Source organism: Haplochromis burtoni, unplaced genomic scaffold (genome assembly GCF_018398535.1).
Source record: "Haplochromis burtoni strain Fernald_Lab_line unplaced genomic scaffold, NCSU_Asbu1 Contig_1, whole genome shotgun sequence".
Taxonomy (NCBI): domain Eukaryota; kingdom Metazoa; phylum Chordata; class Actinopteri; order Cichliformes; family Cichlidae; genus Haplochromis; species Haplochromis burtoni.
Window position 1 is genome coordinate 4,204,745 of NW_024582362.1, and position 22,911 is coordinate 4,227,655.

Below are 22,911 nucleotides of genomic sequence, written 5' to 3' on the forward strand. Positions count from 1 at the left end.
TTGGAAATCTTCTGCACTGTAAACACAATTTTTCTGACTTAACAGGAAGGAAAATTGGTATTCACACGTAACACACTGCCACACAGACTTCCAGATTTGATTCATGAAATCATTTGTTTCCACTTAGCCTTAAATTAAAAAATCTGTCTCACAATAAATGTTCTGCTTCGTTTCCGGCTTTCATCCGTAGCAGGCGCAACTTCTTCCACGCAGCTCATTTCCTTAATCCAAGATTGTTGTTTTGGAAGGAAACGATAATTGTCCTAATTGTCCAAATTTCTCAAAATTAGCCAACAATGCTCATTCACTGTGGCTCTATGTTACTAAACATAAATTTGGAAGTTAAAGCCCCAACACAAGGCTCGTAACCCCGTGTGCCCCCAAAGGTGTCCTGCTAAGGCACCTTTGGGGGCACACGGGGTTACGAGTTTTCTCATTAAGAGAGGGAGTAACAAGGGTTTGGAAAAAATAATAATGTCACGTTACTAAGGTGCTCATGTGCACACTTGTAAAGAGAGACGAGATCCTGGAGTTGCATTTCAATCAAATCCAAACATTTTGCACTTTAAAGGACTGTTTATGTAGGAATATAGAAGATGAATGTTGCATGTATAAAACAATGAAATGGAACAAAAAGCAGCAATTATTCCTTTAGTGGAAATTAAAATACCACGAGTGAAAAAGTCATTTACTCTGTGGCTCTGGACCTGCTGCGTCTCTGATTCACTCCTCCAGCCAATTGTTGTTCCTTGTGAGTCATGCATCCACTTAACCTGCTAAACACAACCCAATCAGAGGCACTGCAGGGCGGTCCATTAGCCTTTTCAAAGTAAAAGCCATCTGATGTGTTACACATTCATGCTAATTTTGACAACCTTATTTTAGAAAATGCAAAATGATTGTAAACTGCCTTTCTACACTAAATATGACTCTATAGCCAGGTTATATGTTTGATTGCTTATCGTGGTGGAAACATCCACCCTAACTATGTCTGAAGGGAAAGAGAGTATAAAACTTTAAAAAAAAAAAGTTGAATTAATGTATTTCCTTTCCAGCTAACAAGCAAAATTCCTTCTCCAATTTGGGAAATAGCTTATTGATTACCTGAGTAGATTATCGCTAGTTTCAGATTTACACTGGCCATATTGTTTTAGCTGTGCTACTTATATTTTATAGCCTTAGAGCTGAGTATTGGCAGATAATGGAGGAGAAACCCCGTCTTCATCTGGACAGAATCCACTGCCTTTTTTAATCTGCACCAAATCAATCAGACTGATCCCCCCCCCCCCAGTCCTTTCACTGTTTGCTGTACTGTTGCCTTGTGCATGTAACGCATTACTCCTGAAATTCCATGAATGGTTTATTTCGTATGTGTAACATTTACAGTATGTGTTGTCGTGTATGTGTGTGGTTAATGGTGGACATTCCTTTATGCTGTGCTACTGTGTGCAGAGCTGGATGCAGAGGAATGGTGTAAGCTGCTGTGCATGGAGTGCCTGGGCAGCCGTCTCAATGACATCAGCCTGGGAGAGCCAGACCTGTTAGCAGCGGGGGTGCAGCGGGAGCAGAACGGTGAGTGCCCAATTAGTCCCTGCTAACACGGGGCTAACACAGACAGCCATTCAGGGTCAATCTCACTCACTCAGCCTGCCACCGAGCAGTTAGCTGATGCAGTCCAGGCCTTTATGTGTTAAAGCAACTAAGACCTCAGAGGGTTAGGTGAATGGAGAACAGCCGCTGTCCAATTAGGCCGGACTAATAATGGCCTTTTTCTTTTTTTTGCCAATACCTGATTCGATGACCCATGTTACAGCCCATACTTACATTAGCACACACAAGGGTTCAACTTAAGACTTCAGAAGTGTGTGTGTGTGTGTGTGTGTGTGTGTGTGTGTGTGTGTGTGTGTGTGAGCACAGGTCAGTCACAGGCTGCGGCCGGGGCTCTGTTCCAGGCCTAATGAGAAGTGCTGTGCATCACTGGCTTCCCTCATAATGAAGCTTGTCACAGAGATGGATGAGATTATGGCTCCTAAAGCCATGTGAAAAAAATGTGCCTCCCCACATATTCCACTTACAGGAAATGAAAATGGAAAAGAGAGGAGACAACAGGGCTCTGCTATCACAGTGGAACTCATTCCCTGTGTAATTTGTAAAGTCGCGGAGGAAATCGAAAAGGCAACAGGCAAAAACGAGCAGTTTAAAGTCGAAAAAAGGGGGCGAGGAATTGAAAAGAACCTGCCGTCATTTCGACCCATTACATCCCGTTGCGGCTGCAGAGTGAAATTGTACTCCTCAACATGAACTTGGCTTCATTCGTTTACGGTATCAATACGAAACGTTTTGACTGTGCCGGGAGTGGGGAGCCAGTTGAACTGTAACACTCGCTCTCTCTTCAGCTGTGGCAGAAATCCTGCTGTTTGTTGCTCCTACAAAGCTTTCAGCAAAGTGTTATGGAGATTAACTGAACTCGTACCTCTCCGCTGCCTCTTTGAGTGAATGAAACAAAAGGCTTTAGCCTGCAATTTCAATTAGTAGCCCTCCCCAAACAGCAGGGGCTGATAATTAGATCAGAGTTCATTTTCACTGTCCCTAAAAATATGCCACACCATGACACTGCCATTCTCTATCCACTGCAGACTCATGGCTTATTTTGAATCATTAAGTGTAATTAGTGAGAACTAATTTAGATCATGGAGGACTCCCCCCCCCCTCCCTCACACTGTCTCTCTGACTCTCTCTGTCTGCCTGCCTCAGAGAAATGCTTTAATATGAATGGGCAGATCTGGCTCACTGATTCCGGTGCAGCTCACTGGATGGCCGGTTAGACCCACTGCAGTTGAAGTCAGTAAAGTACTGCTTAAAATGCCTTCTGCATCGTAGTTTTTCTCTACTTCTGCGATAGAAGCCATGTTCAGTAACCTTGCAATATTTCAATAATAATAATTCATAACCTTTTTAAAATTTAAACAAAACCGCAGCCCCCGACTAGTCACCTCATGTGGCTTATATTTTATCCACCCTCTAAAGCACCATTTGCTGTTGCGAATGACACAACCCACATCTACGCTCAGTTAAACCGCACTCTTCGCTGTGGGATCCCACCTTCAAGTAAGTCTGCTGTGAATTGTTTCAGAACGCTTCAACGTGTACCTAATGCCCACGCCCAACCTGGACATCTACGGGGAGTGCACCATGCAGATCACTCATGAAAACATCTATCTGTGGGACATTCACAACGCTCGCCTCAAACTCGTCATGTGGCCCCTCAGCTCCTTGCGCAGATACGGCAGAGACTCCACCTGGTTCACTTTCGAGTCCGGAAGGTGCGTGTGTGCGTACGTGCATGCAAATATTTCATGCCTGCTGTTGTCTTACGTGTGATTGAAATGTTAGCAGTGGGAGTGAAAAACTTAGTTTTGGAAAGGTTATAAAAACTTCAACAAAGCAACTTCGGATATCCGAAACATCCCAGGATATCAGCATTTGCCACAGAGCCCTTCAGGCGACGATGTGACAGGTGCCTCTGTGAGCGTGTGTCTGTGTTTGTGTACTGTATCTACTCACGCATGTGTTTATGTGTTTGACTCCAGCGGGCTATTATAGTGTCTCTCTCTCTGTAACTGAACAGTCAGCCATGCATATTTGTAGATCAGCAATCTGAGAGTGAGCGCGATCAAAGTGGGTCTCTGTGTGTGTGTTCCTGGCGCAGGATGTGTGACACAGGAGAGGGTTTGTTCACGTTCCAGACGCGGGAGGGGGAGATGATCTACCAGCGGGTCCACTCGGCCACGCTGGCCATTGCCCAGCAGCATGAGAGGATGATGGAGGAGATGGAGAAGAGCTCCCAGGTACATTTGTGCTTTTTTTTTTTTTCTCTCTCTCTTCCGTTGTTTATCTTATATCCACCAGCCACACTTGATAAGCCCGACAACTGCCTTCTTGTACCGCCAGCATAACAAGCGGCTAATAATCAATGCTGGTATCAACATGAAGTTGTTGTCGAAATAATTACGTATCACTAACATAGTGAGCTTCGCTTTCTGTAGTTAAAGCATCCTGCTGAAATTGATGCCAGAAGAAACACAAAGACTCCATCTGTGCACACACTTAGACACATATTACTGTAATTTAATAAAACACCTTTCTTCCTCTGGTATTTCTGCAGCTCTTTCCCTGCCTGTTTGAGGCTGATCTGAGGAGCATTTCATTGAGGCTTTTTGCAGAAAGCAGGCAATAGGTCATGATTTTCACACACACAACACACATTTCTCTCTAGGTACTGTATTGCCGCTTTGGACCAGGAGCCCTCTGACACCCCGCCGTCTTGGCCTCGGTTTCCTCCTTCCACCACAACATCATCCCGTGCGTTTCTTCCTTCCTCCCATCCTCCCCGCTATCGTCTGTATTCTTTATTTATGTAGGCCTGCCTAGTGTTTGATGAGCCTTGACCATATGGTCATGCTCCTGGACCCCACCATTTGGGAACTTTTCCAAATGCAGCTACCCTTAGCTCTATAAAATGTACGCTCAGCAACAGAAAACTGACCGCTCATGTAGCAGAATGGGGGAAATGGCATGTTTACTGCTGGGTAAATCCATATTTTTTTCAACACTTAATGTATTTCAAGCTGCTTTTTCTAGACGGGAGTCTTTGGTTTCATGTTGAACGCAAAAATATAAAACGCATCATTCCCTGGCAAAACAACACGGGGACCCCGAACGAGTGTTCATCTCACCCATCACGCAGCCATTCATAGCGGAAACATGCCATTCAGTCTCTAATATGCTGTATTACCCATGCTGTTTGTTTACTGACTATGTAGAGCAATATCACCTGTTGTGAGCGACTGACTGAGAGTGACAGAAAAGTGAGAGACACCGTATGCGTTCTCTGTCTGTTCCAGAGCCACTCCAGAGAGACGCTAACTAAGTCCATCTCCCTGCCACGCAGCGCCTACTGGCAGCACATCACGCGTCAGACCAGCGTGGGGGATCTGTACAGCTACCAAGGTACAAACAAGAAGTCACTAATTGTCATATGCACGGGTTGGGGTTTTGGCTCACCGGCAAGACTGAAAAACTGCTAATGAGGATTACACGACAGTTATGGCTTTAGCTTTTACCTCTGTGTATTTCAGCAATATATACTTTTATAAATATGTACTTTTTTAAGAAATTATTGTTTGTGTCTCGTGCATTGGCTGGTAGTTGCATTTATCTCATGTCTGGCATGCAAACTCAGCCTTATCTGATGCACATCTGATAAGCTTGAGTTCAAGAAAATGAAAGCAGATGAGTTCCACTCTGTGTAAGCACCAACGTTTATAGTCACAAACTCAACACAAGCGGGTGAGCTCTCTCCGCTTTGCTATTAAGATCTTTAGTAAAATGTTAGGCTCCTGTTGAGTTTAATCATACAGAAAAATTTGCCAACAATAATGGAAAATATCCAGATTTAGGTTCAAATTTGTCTTAAGGTAGTCAGATCATAATCTAAGCTATGAATAAATGTATTTATTTTTTTATATCTAGAGGAAATTCACAACCATATTCATCTCCAAGCGTGTCCTTTTGTCTTAAACAACAACTTACAAGTCGAGCTAGGAGTTTCTGTCTCCTGAGTCTGAGCTGGGAGCTGAGACTCTTCCTGTTTTCTTAATGACACATATTATTTTTTATCGCATAATCACGAATTGCCTGCGCGCTATTGTTCTTGTCCGTATCTAATACATAAATGAGACTAGGTTGTAAAGAGAATGTGCACCCTTAGGATAATGGCATCAGCTAAAGCTAATTGGATTCAGGAGTGAAATCAATGAAACATGATATATGGTGTGAATCAGGGATATTAGAGACTTTTGATCTTAAATAGCAAATTTTTTTATGAAGCTGGGGAATGTTACAAAGTTATCTTCTTTCTTCCACTCAAACAAAGTCAGTACAAATGGATATAATTTAGCTCTTTAGCTTCTCTCTAGAAGTGGATGCCTAAATAGATAACTTCAAAAGCTCAGAGACTTAAAAAAAGAAGCCCAAAAAAGGCTTTAGGTTAACATCTCTGTTCCACTTTGTGAATCTGCCGTATGCAAATCAAGCGGAAAGACTGCACGGTGTCCTTGGTAGAACGCAACAGGGCAAGTTGCTTAAAAAAGAACATCACTGCACACCTTAAGTTGCCACAAAGCTCCTTCATGCTGTACTGCACCTGAAAAATCTTTTGTGTGCTAATTAAACTAAGGTTAAATTGTTTGGGAAGAACACGTTGCACTATGTATAGCATGAAAAGGCCCTGCATGCCAACATGAAAACATCAAAAGGTGAACTGAAGCGAAAGGGGGGCATCGCGATTTGGATCTTCTTTGTCGCCTCGGGGATTGGACGGCTCGCCGTCATTGTGCGGAAAATGAATTCTCGAGTTTGTGAAGGTATCCTCCAGGATAATGTCAGGCTGGCTGACCAGCTGAGGCTCGGGAGAAGAAGAAGCTGGGCGATGCAGTACAAACATTAAAGCAAATCTACTACAGGCTAAAATGTAACCCAGTGCACATACGCCCAGGAGAGCGGCTCACACCTGAATATTGAGAACACTCGATTGATTCTACATATGGATCTGATTATTCACCCATTCTCAGTTGATTCCTGTTCAATATTCTGTGCTTGGAAAAGAAAAAAAAATAGGCCTACGCAGGTTTTCAGTGTCAACCCAACTGTTGTGTTATCTCAGTCTAGAAACACAGCAGGAAAAAAAAGCTTTGTGACTCACTCCATTGCCACGAGTTTGACGTGACTGTTTTGGGATGCGCAGCTGTCAGAAAAACACGCCGGCATTGATTAAAAAGGAATCGGCGAGCTTGGAGGTTTCCGGTGGATTTGACTATTTGGAACCTGTTCTTGATTTCCATCCCCGTTCACACCCTCCTAAGAATTTGACTGATGTTCTGAGCTCTCTGAGGATGTCTTTTTTCTTTGATAACTAAAAGCAGAGACGCACAAGCATATCTAAATTACAGTATAAAAGACAAGAATGATTTGTGAAAGAAAGCACATTCGTGTTTGCGCACGTGTGCGAGTAAGCGAGAGCGTCTCGAACCGAGTGCATTAATAATGCAGCAGGTGGTCCGTATGCGTCCAAGCTCAGCCCTGTTTGTCCTCTGTGTGCACTTAATGTACACGTATACTTCAGAAGGAGTAAGAGAGTGTGTGTATGTGTGTGTGTTTAATGTCTAGATGTAGACCAGAGGCAGAAAGGTGATTAGTGAGCTGATGCGATTATGCTCTGTCCGTGGTATTAGTTGATTAGTAGACTTATCTGAGGATTATGGGCCTTTTGGCTTTCACTGATAGAGCTAAACAGAAAGCCAGGCTAAGATGAAAGTCGCTCTGACGTCATAATTTTCTTTTGAAAAGCTAAGGCTGGGGTGGTTTTTTTCTCTTTTTTTCATTATCATTTAATTGTGGCCGATAAGCTTAAAAGCAAAACGCAAGTCTTCCATTCCAAACATCAACATGTTTTTACTCATATACACTAAACGGAGAAGCTTCCACCTTGGGGTCATTATTTATAAGCTCAGTCACTGTAAAGTCTCCTTTTAAACTCTTCCTCTCCAAACTCTGGTGAGCAGAGGAGCTTCTCTCTCATCCATCACCTTGGCATATCCACTGGTCCTCCCACACTTTCTCTGCATGTCGGTCCACGTTTGGAACAACCTTCCACCTTCTCCTGCTCGTGCACATTCTGCTTTGCTATTATCTCTCCACCCTTTCCATGAATAAATTGAATGCATCAGTGTGTTTGAGGACGTTTGAGGTCTCGTCAGGCGAAGAGGACAACAAGGTTGTTCTGGGGAGTGACGGGAGTTTAAGTCCTGTTGCGACATGGGATGTTTGGGATGTCGGACGGGGCGGGGTGGCGATTCGCTTAACATGGCTGTAAGACATGGATGAGGACGGCCTCGCACATTAATTGCATTGATTTCTTATTGGCAGGCCTGCACCTCCCTGGAGGTCAAAGCATCCTTTCATTGACATGTTCCAAATTTGTTCAACTGGTTTTAACAATTGATTGCTACAGCCAGGTAACAAATTAAAGGAAAAATCAACATACAGTGTATAAGTAATTTGTTAGGTGATCCACTGACTCTCATGAAGGTCTCTGGAAGTCAGCTGGAGGAATGAACATCATTTTTCCTGAATCGCCCATAAATGTTCAGCTGGATTAAGATCTGATAACTGTGAAGCCATAACATCTTTATGCTCATCACACCTGCTGTCCACTCTCTACATAGCTGGGTATAAATGTGTTCAAGCTTAGCAGCTTCATAATGATTTCATGCACTGACCCTTCTCTCTTGAAAATATTTACTCTCAAGACACATTTTGGAGCGACTGTTGACCCCCAAAATCTGAATGAAGCTGCAAACCATAATTCAGGGATAAATAATTGAAATCTTTACCACATCCAGTGGGATATTTATGATTATTTGGAACTTTAATTTGTCATTTGTTATCTATGAAATCATTTTACAAAAAAAATCGTTTTTTACTAATAAAACTGGAAAAACTTTGAAGTGCAGGAAAAAATATTTATTAACATGTTGAGCACTTTAAAAAAAAAAAAAAACAAACAGTCACTGCACTCTTTGTCCCAGTGAATCAAATTAAAACTAGCCTGTACTTTTGTAACATATAGCAGTCGAATAGATAAAGTGACGATAAAAAGGCTGGTTTCAGTTTAGTTTAAATTCTAGTTACTGATAAAGCGTGCTGGTAATCGTTTTTTTTTATGTAGGCATGCCCTCTTTAAACCCCACGCTTTGACCAAATATAAACCTAGCTAGAAATGTAATCACATGTTGCTATCGACGACAGGTATAAAAGCGGCGATACCAGTGGACTACATCATAGGCTCTATATATAGAGTGTAATTCAGGCATAAGCAGCAGCAGTAAAGGAAACAGGTCTGTCCACTGATAAATCATCTGTTTTCCTCCATGACCTTTTGAACTTGGAATCCATAAGTAGATGGACTCAGTACTACACATGTATGTGTATACATCCAGCGTTACTGTGGTTCAGCAAATTTAAAACAATAATGCACTGAGTGATAGACCCAGAATGCAACGCACGTTTTAGTAACAAAAAACAAAATCAGTGTGAAAAATCCACATTTTTTTTTCCCCATTGAAAGAACCATTTTAAGTGATGATGAATTAAAGGAAAATGTTTTTAGAAATTCTGTTCTTCGGTACCATAGTCGTATCAGAGAAATGGAGATGGGCACAAGAACTCCAGATTTGAGACCCCTGGAAGAAACCATGCTGGAAAAATGCCCCACAACAGGATTACAGAGCCACCAAATCCATTCATGGGGGGATCAGAACAAAACTGTCTTTGATTTGTTAACAAAATTCTTACTAAAAGAGGCCACTGCAGCGGACATGGCATCCACTACTTTGAGTAATCTGTTTTCAACCATCTATTCAACAGCTAAACACACAGCTTAGCTTGGTTGCGTCTTTATAAACAAAGGTTTGAATATGAATATGCAAAATACGGAACACGATTTATGATCCATATATATAACATGTAATCAGACTCTGATTGCATGCAAGGAACCAACCCTGTTGTTTCCCTGAATGCAGAAGAGCAAAGCAACAGTTCAATTTTCCATAATAACATCTTGAAACCTTTGGGGGGTTTCTTGCTTCTTTTTAAAGAATTATCTGCGTTCATGAACAATGGACGAGATATCTTGGCCGTGATATCTGCTGGCTACACCGGAAGCTCTGAAATGCTGGCACTCGTTCCAAGGGACTGAGTCATCAGACAATAGCCAATGGGTTCCCAGATTGCAGCTGACTCATTATGTAGTTATCACTGTTAATTAACAATATTTTTAAAAATTAGACTAAGTTGAAATCGGTGCCTAAAAATATCTTAGAAGCTCAAAACAGTCTGTCTTTCAGTACACAGACAGATTTAAACACCCTCAGTAGACATGGCTGCAGGTTGTGAGTTTTTCTTTTTTTTAATAATTATGCTATTAGCTCCCAGAATAATAATTTGGATCCTAATATAGGTAGGAAGTCAGATTCTTGGACCATGATACAGCTGGCTGTGTCTGCTTCCTGGCTGTATCACTCTGTGCATGATGAATATCCAATCAGCACAGTCAATTTGCTGAGTCATGCTCGGGCTGCTTTCAAATACCCTGCGGGTCCGGTGGAATAATTAAGGAACACAGTCCCGTCCCCCCCCCCCGCTGAGGTTTATTCACCTATTTGTTTATTTCTTTGTGTCAGTAAATGTGTGGACTTGGCAGTAAAAGTAGTGTCACTCTTTTATTCAAATATATTTAACATCTGCTTTTTACTGAGCTGGAATTGTCTCAAAAACACATCCCAAAAGCCTTGTTTGCTGTAACTGACAAAGATAATGCTAAAATGCATCTTGTTTAAAAGGAAAGAGAGCTTTTCATCCGTTTTCAACTAAATCCAGCCCCATCAAAGCATTCAGCTTTTTTAAATATGACCTTAGATTGGTGTTTTCATCTTCACAAGATACGTCATACTGAGACAGGTTATGGTTTATACCGCTGGTTTACTCTCTTTACTCTAATGTTATTCACTCTTTTGGGTTTCGGTGAAACTGCCGTGTCCTCTGAGTTTGCTGATGCAGAGGAAGTGCACTTTAAAGTTTCCCGAGTTGAAAAAAAGCGAGGCGCCACACCTGTCGGAAATGGTTCAATTACCAACTCTAATACTGGGAAGGAAAGGGACGGGGATGCTTGTGTTTTGGCGTGTTCCCATTTTTGTGTGCATGCGCATATTTCGCCTGCACGCCGTCTTTCTCTCTCTCACGCCTGCATTTTATTGTGCTCTGTAGTTTAGTGATGTAGCATTAGCAATTCTAATGAAATAGAGAGCTGTACCCAGTTTGATCGGCCGGGTGCGATGCGAGGGGATTTTTTCCGAGAGGTAGCAAGTATCAAAGGGACAAGACGATAACCCCGTCTTATCTGCGACAGGCAACATGAAGTATTGTAGATGTATAGTAAATGCAAAAACTGAACCCCATGAAAAATTTATTGCAGGTAAAAGTTAGTTTCTTTCTTCTTGGTGGACGTCACCGCACATTATATGAATCAAAGCTTAAGTTAGCGACCTAGTCTCTAGGCTGGATCAGATTGATATTTTATCACTTACAGCCTGTCGTTACCCCAGCGGCTTTTTACTGCCCAGGAGACGCAGCCGTGCATGTTTGTGGTACGTTCAGCCCGGGTTTCTCTGGTTACAGCTGTTTCTAGGATGCCATCTGCGTTGTTGCACTTTAAGGAAAGAAGGTGGAGAAAGGTGCATGCGTGTGTCCACTCACACACACACACACACACACACACACGTGAATAGCTGCCTCTGTATCCGGCTCTGCTATTCTGTCAGTGTGTGAGAGGGCCCTCCCCTGCCTGTACTGTCTGCTCCGGCCCAGCAGCTGCCACCCCAGGCCAGATAGAATGACATGACCTTCCCTGGTAATGAAAAGGCACTGACAAATCACTGTCTGCTTCTCACAGGGATAGACGAAGAGAGGAGATGCTGACACCATCATCGCTCTCAGTGCTTTTTATTATTATTATTTTATTTATTTATCTTGTAAGAGTGTCTGCTTTACGAAAGCGTGGCTCTCGTCAGGGGTCTGGCACCGCACAACAAACACCACTGTTTACCACTGAGGAGATGATGAGATCCACTTTGCCCTCTCTGTCTGCTCTGGGCTCCCTGCCGCCCCCCACCTTTTTTTTTTCTCACCCAGTCTAAATTGGCCTTGGTTGAGGAGAAGGATTGTCTTGGCAAAGATGTGAAAAGGATATGCCTGGTTGCGCACCAGTCGTTGCAGCAATCTATTAAGTACAACGCTGAGGAAAGACAAAGTGCACCCCCCTCCACCCCCTCATTTTAAAACTTGCAGTGGGTTTTTTTCCCCCCTTTTCCTACAGCACGGACACTGTTACATTTAAATCCTTAAGCTAGAGCCTTATGCTATTCTTTTCCTTCATTTCAGGGAGTGGTGGAAAGGAAAGACTAGCAGACAGAGGTGTGTATGTATGACTCACCTGTTATGGTTGATGCTGTGTTGGTCTCATCCTCACACCCACACAGGCCCCTCTGTGCTTCCTCCTGCAAGCTGTTCCCTGAACTCGCACAGGAAAAATGCCTTTTCTGTGTTTTCCCTTCTCAGTATCTTTCTTTAACTTGTGCATCTTTTCTTTTTTACATGCCTCCATTTTTTTAAAACAAGACTTCTGTCTCTGTGGTACTGATGTACGCTCACAATTGACATTGATTGCCAGGTTGACTGGGTCATGTTTTATATTCCGCGTTGTGGTGAAGTGGCAGCGTGTCTGATCCCAGTTCCCTTTGGGTGCTATGATATCTGGTGCTGCTGGCTGTGCGCGTGGGTTCTGGTATGTGTGTGTTCTCTGTATAACAAATGGTTTGCACAGCTTAAAGTCATATCTGCTAAGAAGCATTTCAGCACCAATAACAGTTGTAAGAATCACGACTTTATCCATGCCCCTTGGGAATATTAAAAAAAACAATCAAATTTTAATTTGTTAATCAAATTTCAATTAGCCTGCATAGGTGAATCTGAAATGCCTGAAAAATATTGACAGCAGCAACTTCTCCCAGCTGGCTATGTTAGCTGGCCCTGTGTATGCTGTAGGTTAGAGTTGATTACAGCGTTGTGTTAGGTTTCGCACCTCCTGCAATATTGATCATTGGCCACTTCCTCCTTGTTTGGTGCATGATCAGCAGCTTGCCAGCCACTTTATCCCCAACCTACCTCCGTGTGCACGTCTCCAAACCGCATTCTAATATATTATTAATGGCCCCGCGGTTGCACAAGAACAGCACTCCACCCACAAGTATCCATTACTCACTTTCAGTGCATTTTACCAACACAAACTGCACAACAAATTGGGCCAGTTAATTTAAATTAAGGTGGAGAGGGAGATGGCAGGGGACAGAGAGAGACGACAGCAGTTGAGGAGGATGAGAGGGCCGAATGAAGTTGTTTATCTGAGATGAAAGGTTGCTTTTATGTCACATCTGTTACTATTATACCTGTTAGGGTTTATAGATTTTGTATATCTGAAAAGGACCTTCACCTTCATCAAAGGGCTTTAAAAGATTGTTTTAGCAAAATTGAGAAGCGTCGTTCTTTAATCTCCATAAAGATATTTCCATGGACAGTAGCTAAGCAACAGTTGCCCTATGACTATATAGTTTAAGAAACAATACTGTGTTGCAGTGGAGTTCCAGATAAATGAAGCAGATCGGCTAATTTTACTCCTCTTAACAAAAAAGAGGAAATAGAGAGGAAAAAAAAAGTGCTCACTTGAAGCTTTTCTTTCTCCCTCTCAAAGGAACGGGCCTGATGATGACTTTCATCCCGAGAGCACAGACCTTCCCCAGCTTTCTGTCTGATGAGCCTGAACAGGAGGAGAGCCAGCACCAGCGAGAGGCGCCGTCGCCCTCTAGTGGCTGTGAATCTAGTTGCAGCCTGAGACCCCTTCAATGACAGAGAATTGCTCCATCGACACTGGACTGAACACTTTACCCACTGCTTTAGAGAGGATGTAGAAATATGTATAGCGACATGTGTAATATATCATTTTATGGTGATAACTTACAGACAGTAGTGTCAACTGTAGAGCGATCGGTATGCGAAAAAATGATCTCGAGGAGGATTGTACTTATTTTTTTGTGCGACGTGTGACAGCCGAAGTAGCTTCAAAGATTGTATCAAAAGGAAGAAAAAAATCCTTTAACTGTCGTTTTCAAGTGTTTTATGTTGTCATTATCCTTTTAAAGCCAGCATGATTCTCCCCATCTCTGTTTTAAAGCACTACATCATACCTTACAAAACCTAAAAGCTACTAACACACCACAGCCCGCTGTAAACCAGTGTCAACTTTTATTACAAAACTCCTGAAATGCCATCAGGCTCGCTCCATTGATGTGCAGCCTCAGCAACCAATTCATGAGAAATTCCACCAGTTTTGACTCAAAATACTCCCACACTCGCTGCTTTGACCTTTTTTTTTTCTTCTCAAGAATGTGAAACTGATCAATGCCTTACACGAAAGACGCTCGATGCTGACGCCAGTGATGGATCAGCTAAAGTCCTGAATGAATACAACTGGCAAAGGGAAATAGTCATTCAGATATGTGCTTGAAGGATGTAGTAATAGACCGTCATGTCAGAAATGATCCAATGTAACCTTCGCACAGCATCTGCTTTAAAACTGCCAACCTTACCTTTTCACCAGAGCAATTCGATTTTAATAGCCACCAAGCACGTCGTCGTCCGGTTCCTCTGAGGACTGGTTCATTTGCAAAAAGGTGTAAAGAGAGCGACCTGAGGGATTAAGCTACGCAGAGCAGAGGTGATATTGGCATTTTGGGTCCAGGATGTGCTCTGTGGCAATTAAACATCATAACTACTTTTCATTCAACTTAATAACACAGTTTAATTTTGGGGAAAATAGATTAAAATCAGTGCATTTCTTTGAGAACATATACTTTGATATAAAGTTACTCTACTGCCTGGCACTCCCATTTCACAAGCTCAGAAATCAATCTTCCAACTTCAGTATATTTGTCCACTGATAGGGGGGAAAAAAAAAAAGAAGCATAAAAACACTTTACCTGAAGTGGTTAGTGCTGATAAGCACCTACTCTAGTTTGCCTAAGGGTTACCTGATACTATGTTACAGAATAAATGGTAGCCAAGAAAAGACACAATATGCGGAACTCCAAAGCTTATAAAAGTCTGTTTGAAGTTGAGACAACGTGATACCAACATTTTTAACCAAAACAAAGTTAGCTAAAATAATGATAAAAACTAGACTTTTGAAAAGAATTAAAAGTAGCTGAAATGATTTTGTGAACTCATAGTTTTACTATTTGTTAGTTCAGTAAAAGCTTTGATGGATATGTTTATTGAGACTTTGAATGGCTACATGATGGTGAACAGCTGCCTTCAAAAAAATGGGGTTTTGTTATACCTATGTCGATTTTTCTTACATCTTGCCTTTCACATATTCCCGACACACACTGGTAATTAAAAAGACTAAAGGTCAAAGCGAAACAAATGTACCCTAAACTACAGTGAAACATTCTCCGACAATAAAAACTGAACTGAAACAAGCAAACCCACTCTTAGCTCTATGAAGGAAACTGATTTTGTGTATCAGCACATTATTTCTTTTTTCATGGGTTTTTTTTTTTGGTACAGAGGAAATGAAACAATGTAACAAGTTTGAAACAGTGAGGCTAATGTTTTTTGTTTCCAGGCTTTGTGATTGGCTGATGGCTTTGGAAACAGATCTACTCTTTTAAAGAAGACAAAAACAAAAAAACGCCCACGCAGTTTCAAACCCAGCAGCCTAACAACTAACTACCCCTGCTAGTTCCCTGCAGCCCCCTTTTTCCATCCGCTTCCATTCCTCTCTGTAGCATGACGGAAACACTGCTGTGATTATGGTTTCTGCATCATCCTCCTTGAGTAAGAAGTGCCTTCCGACACACAGACCGTGGATTGTGAGATCTAACCAAAGCAACGTCTTTGGGTTTTGAGTTTACCATCGCTGACCGGAAAGTTTACTTGGAATCTTCAAAACCGCTTTGCCACATTTCCTTTTTTCCCGGCTGTGAAATGCCATGTAACAGCATCAATACCGAGTATAACCTGTTAGCCGTGGGTGGCAATCACTAGACCCGAATTCATCTCTAAATATTTGTGGTGGTGTTTTTCATGCATCAAAATTATGACTTTTTTTTTCTTGTTCATTCTCCAATACTGAAATTACAGCATTTTGTGGGTTAATCACAAAAGTTTCCAATGACAATCAGTTTTAGGCAACATGGGAGTCTCTCAGTGTCAAATGTAATCATTTTTAAAGGTGGGTTCTGTTTTTGTTGTTTGTTTTTTGGCACTGATGCTCTTTTGTCTTGGTTTTACATTTGAACAGTTTCTAAAGTACAAGCGCTTATTTTGTGTTTCGCTGTCGTCACTTTATTTTGTGCAAAATATTATATTAAAAAAAGAAAAACCGCAATCATGTAATTAATTTTATTAATTTAAGCCACAGATGATTGTTAGCCTGCATCACAGAGTCCACTGATACAGTTGCTGGCCACATTTAACTAAGCTGTTGTATAACTGAGTTGAGTCTTAGCTCCAGTATAGTAGTTCCATTGCACTGGCAGCTGTACTGAGAGGACTGGAGAAACTTCTAGTTGATTGTGTTTGTCATTTGCCGTTTTATTTTCGTTCACTGTAGCTATTCACTTGTTTGTAGAAGTGTCATGAAAAGTTGTTATCATTACTATATGATTGTGTTTGTGTCTGTCATGTTTTGTTCTCATAGATTATAATAGCACTTTTAATACATGAGTGTAGGCCTACAGTTTTCACTAAATGTACATATGTAATGTTTTTGATGATTAAAAAAAAAAAGGTAATAAATTCAATGTTCTGCCATGTATCAGATTTTTTTTGCCCTTTATGCCATCAGGATTCTCATTAGGTACATGTAGCATTCTTTTACTTTTTATTCTTTACGCTTTAGTTAAGCTTTAGGGGAAAACAATATTGTAATGGGGAAAGTTTTGCAATAACACACAAGAGGAGTACAGTCATGTGAAAAAGAAAGCACCCCCTCTTTCAGTTCTAAGGTTTTCCGTAGGAGGGATTAAAAAAAATCAGGTGGTACATAACAGGTCTTAAATTCGGGTAAATGCAACCTCAGATGAATCAGAAGGCACTGCATGTTACCCTGGCATATGTGTTGTTATTCATTCGATAATGGCTGAGCCAAATTCAGAAGCAGCGTGCGGAAAAAAAAAAAAAAAGTACAAGCTTACTGCTTCCACAAGAATTATGAGGTTCAGTAACAGTGATCATCGGGAACTGCGAACCTCTATGAAAGCTGATGTTTTACTATTTAGCCAAGGACGGAAGACGTCAGTCATTTTCTTAGGGTTATATTTTCAGACAATTTAAAGTCCACGATTCTGCAGCGAGAAAGATTATTCACAACAAGACTGCATGTCCCAGCAAATTCACCACGAGGTCAGGCTGTGCAGCGCTCACTGACACTGCACCCAAGAGCTACCTCTCAGACTCTACAGACCTCAGTTTAAACATTAAATGTTAAAGTTCATTCCAACAAGACGGATGTGTGGCTTGTTTACAGGGAGTGCAGAATTATTAGGCAAATGAGTATTTTGTCCACATCATCCTCTTCATGCATGTTGTCTTACTCCAAGCTGTATAGGCTCGAAAGCCTACTACCAATTAAGCATATTAGGTGATGTGCATCTCTGTAATGAGAAGGGGTGTGGTCTAATGACATCAACACCCTATATCAGGTGTGCATAATTATTAGGCAACGTCCTTTCCTTTGGCAAAATGGGTCAAAAGAAGGACTTGACAGGCTCAGAAAAGTCAAAAATAGTGAGATATCTTGCATGTACAAAAACAGTGTTTTCACACTTTCTGCAGTTTCGTTCAGATGAAAAACACAAGGCCTTTACTCTACTTTTTAACATTGTTTCTGTGCATGCCGTGCTAAAAGCCAGAAAGCGCCTCTTCAGATCATTAGTGGCTTTGCGGGTGGTGGTTAACACACTCTTCTTTGACTTACGCTTTCAAGCTGAGGTTTCAGATAGAAGCAAACACCTCATTCTTTGCATCTGTCATTTTGGTTCACAAACAGATGTTTGGCACACTTCTTATCTTGGCTGTTTCATATGGTGGTTTGACAGATCGTTTTGTGTTTCTTTTTCAGAGAGCCAACACTAAAAAGTAAGCAAAGGGTTAGACATTGAAGTTACAAATTTTATTTAGAACGTAACCTAAATCTGACAGATTACAATGAAAATGTCACCAACGGGAAAGAAAAATCCACCTGCAGTAAATTATATACAGGCGTTCAAATTTGCAGACATCTCGCAAATTGTCTGATGAAATCGAGCAGACTCTGCAGTCACTCGCCGCTTTGCAAAATGCTGGATTTTTATGCGGGCTGCTTTCCTTTTTAGATCATCACGGCTCATCTTTTGCCCACGTGTCACCTGGTACCTCTTTGTGGGTTACAGGAAATGATTTGCTTTCTTAGAAACGACTACAGTCATCGATGATTCTGTCCAATTAGTCTACAAACTCAACTACACCTAACACAGGAAAACAAAAGGAAGCAGAGGCAGTGACACAGTTTTATTCGTACCACATGAAATCGTTTACAGTCACACACATCAGTTTCAGTATGGTTGGTCACGCTCGCGTCATCTTTAGTGCCATCCCAGAAAGTACAGCTGCAGATTCTTGAATTGGAAGCGAATTGAAAGCAAAAAACAAACTGATTATATTGTCCCTTTATGCTCCACATTTGTCTTGTTCTTAGCGGAATAGCCCGCATATCCATTACTGCCTCTGCCACTGCCTCCACTTCTATGGAGATAAATGAATTAGATTACACAAACAGCACACGGCTTAACAGTACTACAGCATCATAAACCCTAAATATTGATTTACGAAAGCAAGCTCGGAAAAACTCTGGAAACAAAACAATAAATACAGCTTGGAAAACTTTTGACAGCTTATCATAAAATCATTTTTACAACAGGAGAACAACGACAGGAACAAACACTCATCAATAAACAGCAGGCACACAAAGTCTGAGCAGCTACAAAGTAAGCACAGGATTAGCTAATTAGAGCTTAGCTCCTGCGCGCAGAGTGTGATGTAACTAGAATGCAGCCATCCCAGACACAGAGCCCGTTGGGGTAAGTAACGGTCTCAAGTGATGGTACAGTGCTGAGTGACTGCTTTTCTCTTCCGTTAGATGATTAGACACCATTGTCAATCCCTGAATGGAAACCAGGAGGGATGAAAGTAAAAAGGAGGGCAATTACAAAGGCTTTTGTCAGTCGTTTTACTCGGGGGTTAGAGAAGTGAAAAGAACGATTACACGGCCCTTTGTCTTGTCTTCTGCGTGATTGTTACTGTCAAATACTGTTATGGCCAAAACAAATATTTCCTCAACAGTAATTATGCAGTACATACTACATTTAATTAGAGTGAGCAAGGCTGGACCCAAACAGCCCCTGTCAGCGTTCTGACTCGCAGATAAGCACCAACTTGTTAGCTCATTTGAAACCACGGCCTGAATGCTAATCAGTGTCAGCGTGATCCACGCATATAATTACAAGATATCAAATAAATTATTTGTTCATGTCAACACAGGTGGATTTCTTCTTTTTTCTCAGATAAACTTCGATGCGCTTTGTTTGTGAAAGGCTGGAAGGCGCACGCACACGACGCTGTGACAGATCGACATCATCCAGTACCTCGCATTCGTGCGTGTGTTTATTTATTACACTGTCGTTGGTGCGATGTGGTTTTCATGGATCGGACGGTCTGTACGTTGGCATAAACGGGACAGTTTCTGATCTGTCTGGACTTCTTTATCCTGGGACACATGGGGATGTTCTCATAGAAGTTTGGCTGTGAGGATGTGAGGAAGTGAATGTTAATGCTTTTTAAGCCATTACACCAAAACAGGCAGTAGAGGTGAAGCAGCTTGGCAAAATGTAGTTACTTTTCCCACCAATATGGGCTCACGCTAATAAATAACACATTCATATTATATCAAAAATGTGTAAAAAGATCAGCTAATTATTAAAGAGCTTGTGTATTTATTTACATCAAATAATCAAACTCAGCACATCGATACTGTAATAACATTTTAACAAGCTGCTTGTCTTCAAAGACACTTTCAGTTAACATTGAAGTTAATTAGCATTAGTTAAATGAGTGGGCGGTGCCATTAGCTGAGATTAGCTGTAAAGGGTGATGGTTTTGTAATTAAGTGCAAGTCTGATGAGAAGGTACGGGAGTGCCTTAAAGGTGTCGAGAGTAAAGAGGAGAGTAGATAAAATGAACGTGGCGATGCCTACCTGTCTCTGGGATGGATGCAGTTTCACTCTGTACTCCTTTCTCTTGTTCCTCTTTCTGCAGGGTTTTCAGACAAAAAGAAGGATTTTCATTACTGTTCAAAAAAAACAAACTTAACTGCGCTGCATCAGAAGATTTCCAAGATAGTAATGATATTTTCTTATGAACACATTTCTTCAAGGAGCACAGGTTTAAACACTTAAAGAGTGACATTTGATAGGCATGTATGGAGCTTGAGATGGAAGCATGCTCCCTGCTAAACATCAGTGTGTCAGCGTTATCACACTATGAGCTGAACCATCGGTGTTCCCTCCGTACTTATCTGTGTTTATTGACAGAGCACCCCTTACTTTAGTTTGCTGATATCTTACCTGTGCCTCATTACTGCTATGATGATGGCAATAAGTAGACAGAGTCCAGCAGCTCCAACCCCGATGTAAATGTACATCATGTATAACGACAGGCTGAACCAACCTGGTTATGTGTAGGAGCGAGAAAAACAGAAGAAACAAAAATCAAACAGGGAAAAAAAACAGTGTGAAAATTAGTTTTCTGAATAATTCTATGTCATACAGCAGTGTCTGATTAGTGTTTTCAATTTGTTCCATGACACACATATGGTGCAACCACTGCTTTTTCAGATACGCAGTGACAAAGCTCGGACTTTTAGCCACAAACCTCTGTGGCTTCAGCGCACTGAGCAGCTGTGAATGTGCGAGTGACATCACATGCTTTGTTTTCTTTCATTTCATTATCATCGCTGGCCTTATTTACTTCCATCCCCTTCTTAATGTCAATTCACAACTAATTTAAACAATCACAGACACACACACAGCTGAATGTATGCATGTCTTCAACTTCATGGTGCCTGCTTCGTACCTGAAGCCACAGTGGTGAGCTGCACGGTGGTAGTTTGCTGTCCTGCATCGGTGTTAAAAGTACAGCGGTAGAAACCGTTGTCTTCCTGTGTCACGTCAGTCAAGTGCAGACTCATATCCAGGCTGTCCTCACAGCTGACCCGGCCCCTGTCGCTGTAGTCCTCCGCCACCAGGCCTTCCTCCACCTTCTTGCACACTCCAACAATGGTCCACGACTGGCCGTGCAGCATCCTCTCCAATATGACCTGGTTAACGGTGCCATTATGCTGATAGTTACATCTGATGGTCAGGTTGCTGTTCTGCTGTACTAGCAGCTCTTCGTTTGAAACGGCCTCCTGTGTGGGAGTGGGCTCTGTGGGGTCTTCCTCCGGTGGCTCATCTGTAAGCGAAAGAAAGGAATCTAAAAATATGTGATGGAAACTACAGTATGGCACCTTTCTAGGTTTCATATTTCACCATTTTTAATCACTAAGCGGGGGAGGTGGGAATGATACTAGACAGCTCAGAACATGCGCTCTGACGCTTTCTGCCATATTTACCTAAATCCTCCACCTGAATGTGCCGGGTCCAGGGTCCCCGAGGGAAGGTCTGAACAGAGCACTCGTAAAGCCCGATATCCTGATGGGTAACGTTCTTTATGGAAATACTGCCATCCATGGGACCGTTCTTCAGGAACTCCACTCTCCCATCGAAACGATGTGATAAAACCACTCCAAAATCAGGGTGGAAAACAGCCACTGGATTTTTTTCTGACCTTTTTGTCCAAGACACCATGCTGAGGTTGCCATCCCAGGGGCACAAGCAATGCAGAACCATCCCCTCCTCCAGCCTAACTGTAGCAGGCACTCTCTGCTGGACAGCAACTGGACAAAGGCATTGTTTTTTCTGTTGTTAACATATGAGTCATGACACAACACAGATAACAAAATAGCCATGAAGCTACAAAATTACACATTTTTAAGAAGGAAGGAATAAATCTAACGTTCATATTGTTTATTCTATAATAGTTTTCCTTTACTGGCAGAGAACCTCTATCGGGTTTACACATACACAATGAGAGCCCTCTACTTGAAGAGTACCAGAGCAATTCAAAACTCTGAGATCATCCCTTGGCCTATGGTAATTAGGCTAATTTAAGCCAGAACACATAAAAACAGTTGACAATAGCTGGTGATCAAGCCTCCAAGTTTTTCAAAGCCTTTTATCTGAGCTGAATGACAATTTGTCTCAAATCCAGTGAAGCCCTTGGGAGAGCCAAGTCTGGAATAATAATGTCTAGAAAGACTTATGATTACAGGCTTATCGACTTTAAATAAGAATGAAAAGTTACATTTTGTTTGTTTTTTAATGATTTAGATATCAGAAAATGATTTTGTTAGATTACTTTAAAACAGCCTTAAAGGCATCAGTTTTAAAATTGTTAGTAAAAGTATTTGTTACAGCACTTTTTCCAATTAAAAAACAAACACTGCAAATTCAAAGAAATATATTTGAATTAAAAAATAAAGCCCATACCTTTAAGAAAAGGGAGAAAGATAAGTACCACGAAGTACCAGCAGTCCTTTTGTACAGCTTCCATCTTGCCCCACAGAGGGAGAATGAAAGCTGCATTGATGAGACGAGTGGAGGCACCCAGGCTACACTTCCTGCTAGCACTTGAAGCACTTGAGCTACTGGGGCGCACTTCATGATAGCCCACTGTTTACTCCTTCCACACAGAGGAGCACTTTATCACCAGGACTGGGATTGGATGGTAAACTTGTGACATAATACTGCTTGGTGGCTTTCATGATGAAGTTTTTCTAGAGCAATATCTAAGTATAATTTAAAAATCAAAATCCATAACATATTACAAACTTGAAACTGAAAGAGGAACACATGCCCTGACTCAGTTTCCTGTGAACACCAAAGATTTCTTCCCTGTGTTTCTGGAATACTTTGTGACGATTTTCACCAGTAAGCCAAACGTGGCACAGTGTGGAAAAGCACCTTACCACCACTGCCACCACCA

At 41.6% G+C, this 22,911-nt stretch overlaps 2 protein-coding genes across 7 annotated transcripts in view; one reads left to right on the forward strand and one right to left on the reverse strand.

Moving 5' to 3' along the window:
• The window catches only part of dok6 (docking protein 6), a 56,439-nt gene extending 39,892 nt beyond the window's left edge, over positions 1-16,547 (forward strand). For 2 of the 3 annotated variants that reach the window (XM_014335008.2, XM_042226487.1), the window contains 6 exons: positions 1,453-1,572; positions 3,134-3,323; positions 3,710-3,848; positions 4,905-5,010; positions 12,058-12,090; positions 13,424-16,547. In XM_014335008.2, coding sequence (XP_014190494.1) covers positions 1,453-1,572; positions 3,134-3,323; positions 3,710-3,848; positions 4,905-5,010; positions 12,058-12,090; positions 13,424-13,578 — 743 coding nt within the window. In that variant the 3' untranslated portion in view covers positions 13,579-16,547. The remainder of the gene's footprint in view (positions 1-1,452; positions 1,573-3,133; positions 3,324-3,709; positions 3,849-4,904; positions 5,011-12,057; positions 12,091-13,423) is intronic. The other variant, XM_014335034.2, reaches the window with a different exon arrangement.
• Positions 16,548-18,268: 1,721 nt separating this feature from the next.
• cd226 (CD226 molecule) lies at positions 18,269-22,585 on the reverse strand. Of its 4 annotated transcripts, none has more exons than XM_042226808.1 (6): positions 22,416-22,585; positions 21,440-21,763; positions 20,902-21,279; positions 20,394-20,496; positions 20,025-20,079; positions 18,269-18,513 (listed from the first exon to the last, which is right to left on the reverse strand). In XM_042226808.1, exons 1-6 carry the CDS (start codon positions 22,477-22,479, stop codon positions 18,490-18,492), a joined length of 948 nt encoding a protein of 315 aa, XP_042082742.1. In that variant the 5' UTR covers positions 22,480-22,585; the 3' UTR covers positions 18,269-18,489. The 4 variants fall into 4 exon arrangements, with proteins under 4 accessions (XP_042082742.1, XP_005912200.1, XP_042082678.1 ...); XM_005912138.3 differs by having other exon boundaries at positions 18,269-18,516; XM_042226744.1 differs by having other exon boundaries at positions 18,269-18,934.
• Positions 22,586-22,911: the final 326 nt, after the last annotated feature.

Excerpts from the sequence above, each read along its gene's own strand:
- cd226 (XM_005912137.3), bottom strand. The coding sequence starts at position 22,479 with ATGGAAGCTGTACAAAAGGACTGCTGGTACTTCGTGGTACTTATCTTT. Across the intron at positions 21,280-21,439 it reads CATTCAGGTGGAGGATTTAG|ATGAGCCACCGGAGGAAGAC; the intron begins GTAAATATGGCA and ends TTTCGCTTACAG. Across the intron at positions 20,497-20,901 it reads GCTCACCACTGTGGCTTCAG|GTTGGTTCAGCCTGTCGTTA; the intron begins GTACGAAGCAGG and ends ACACATAACCAG.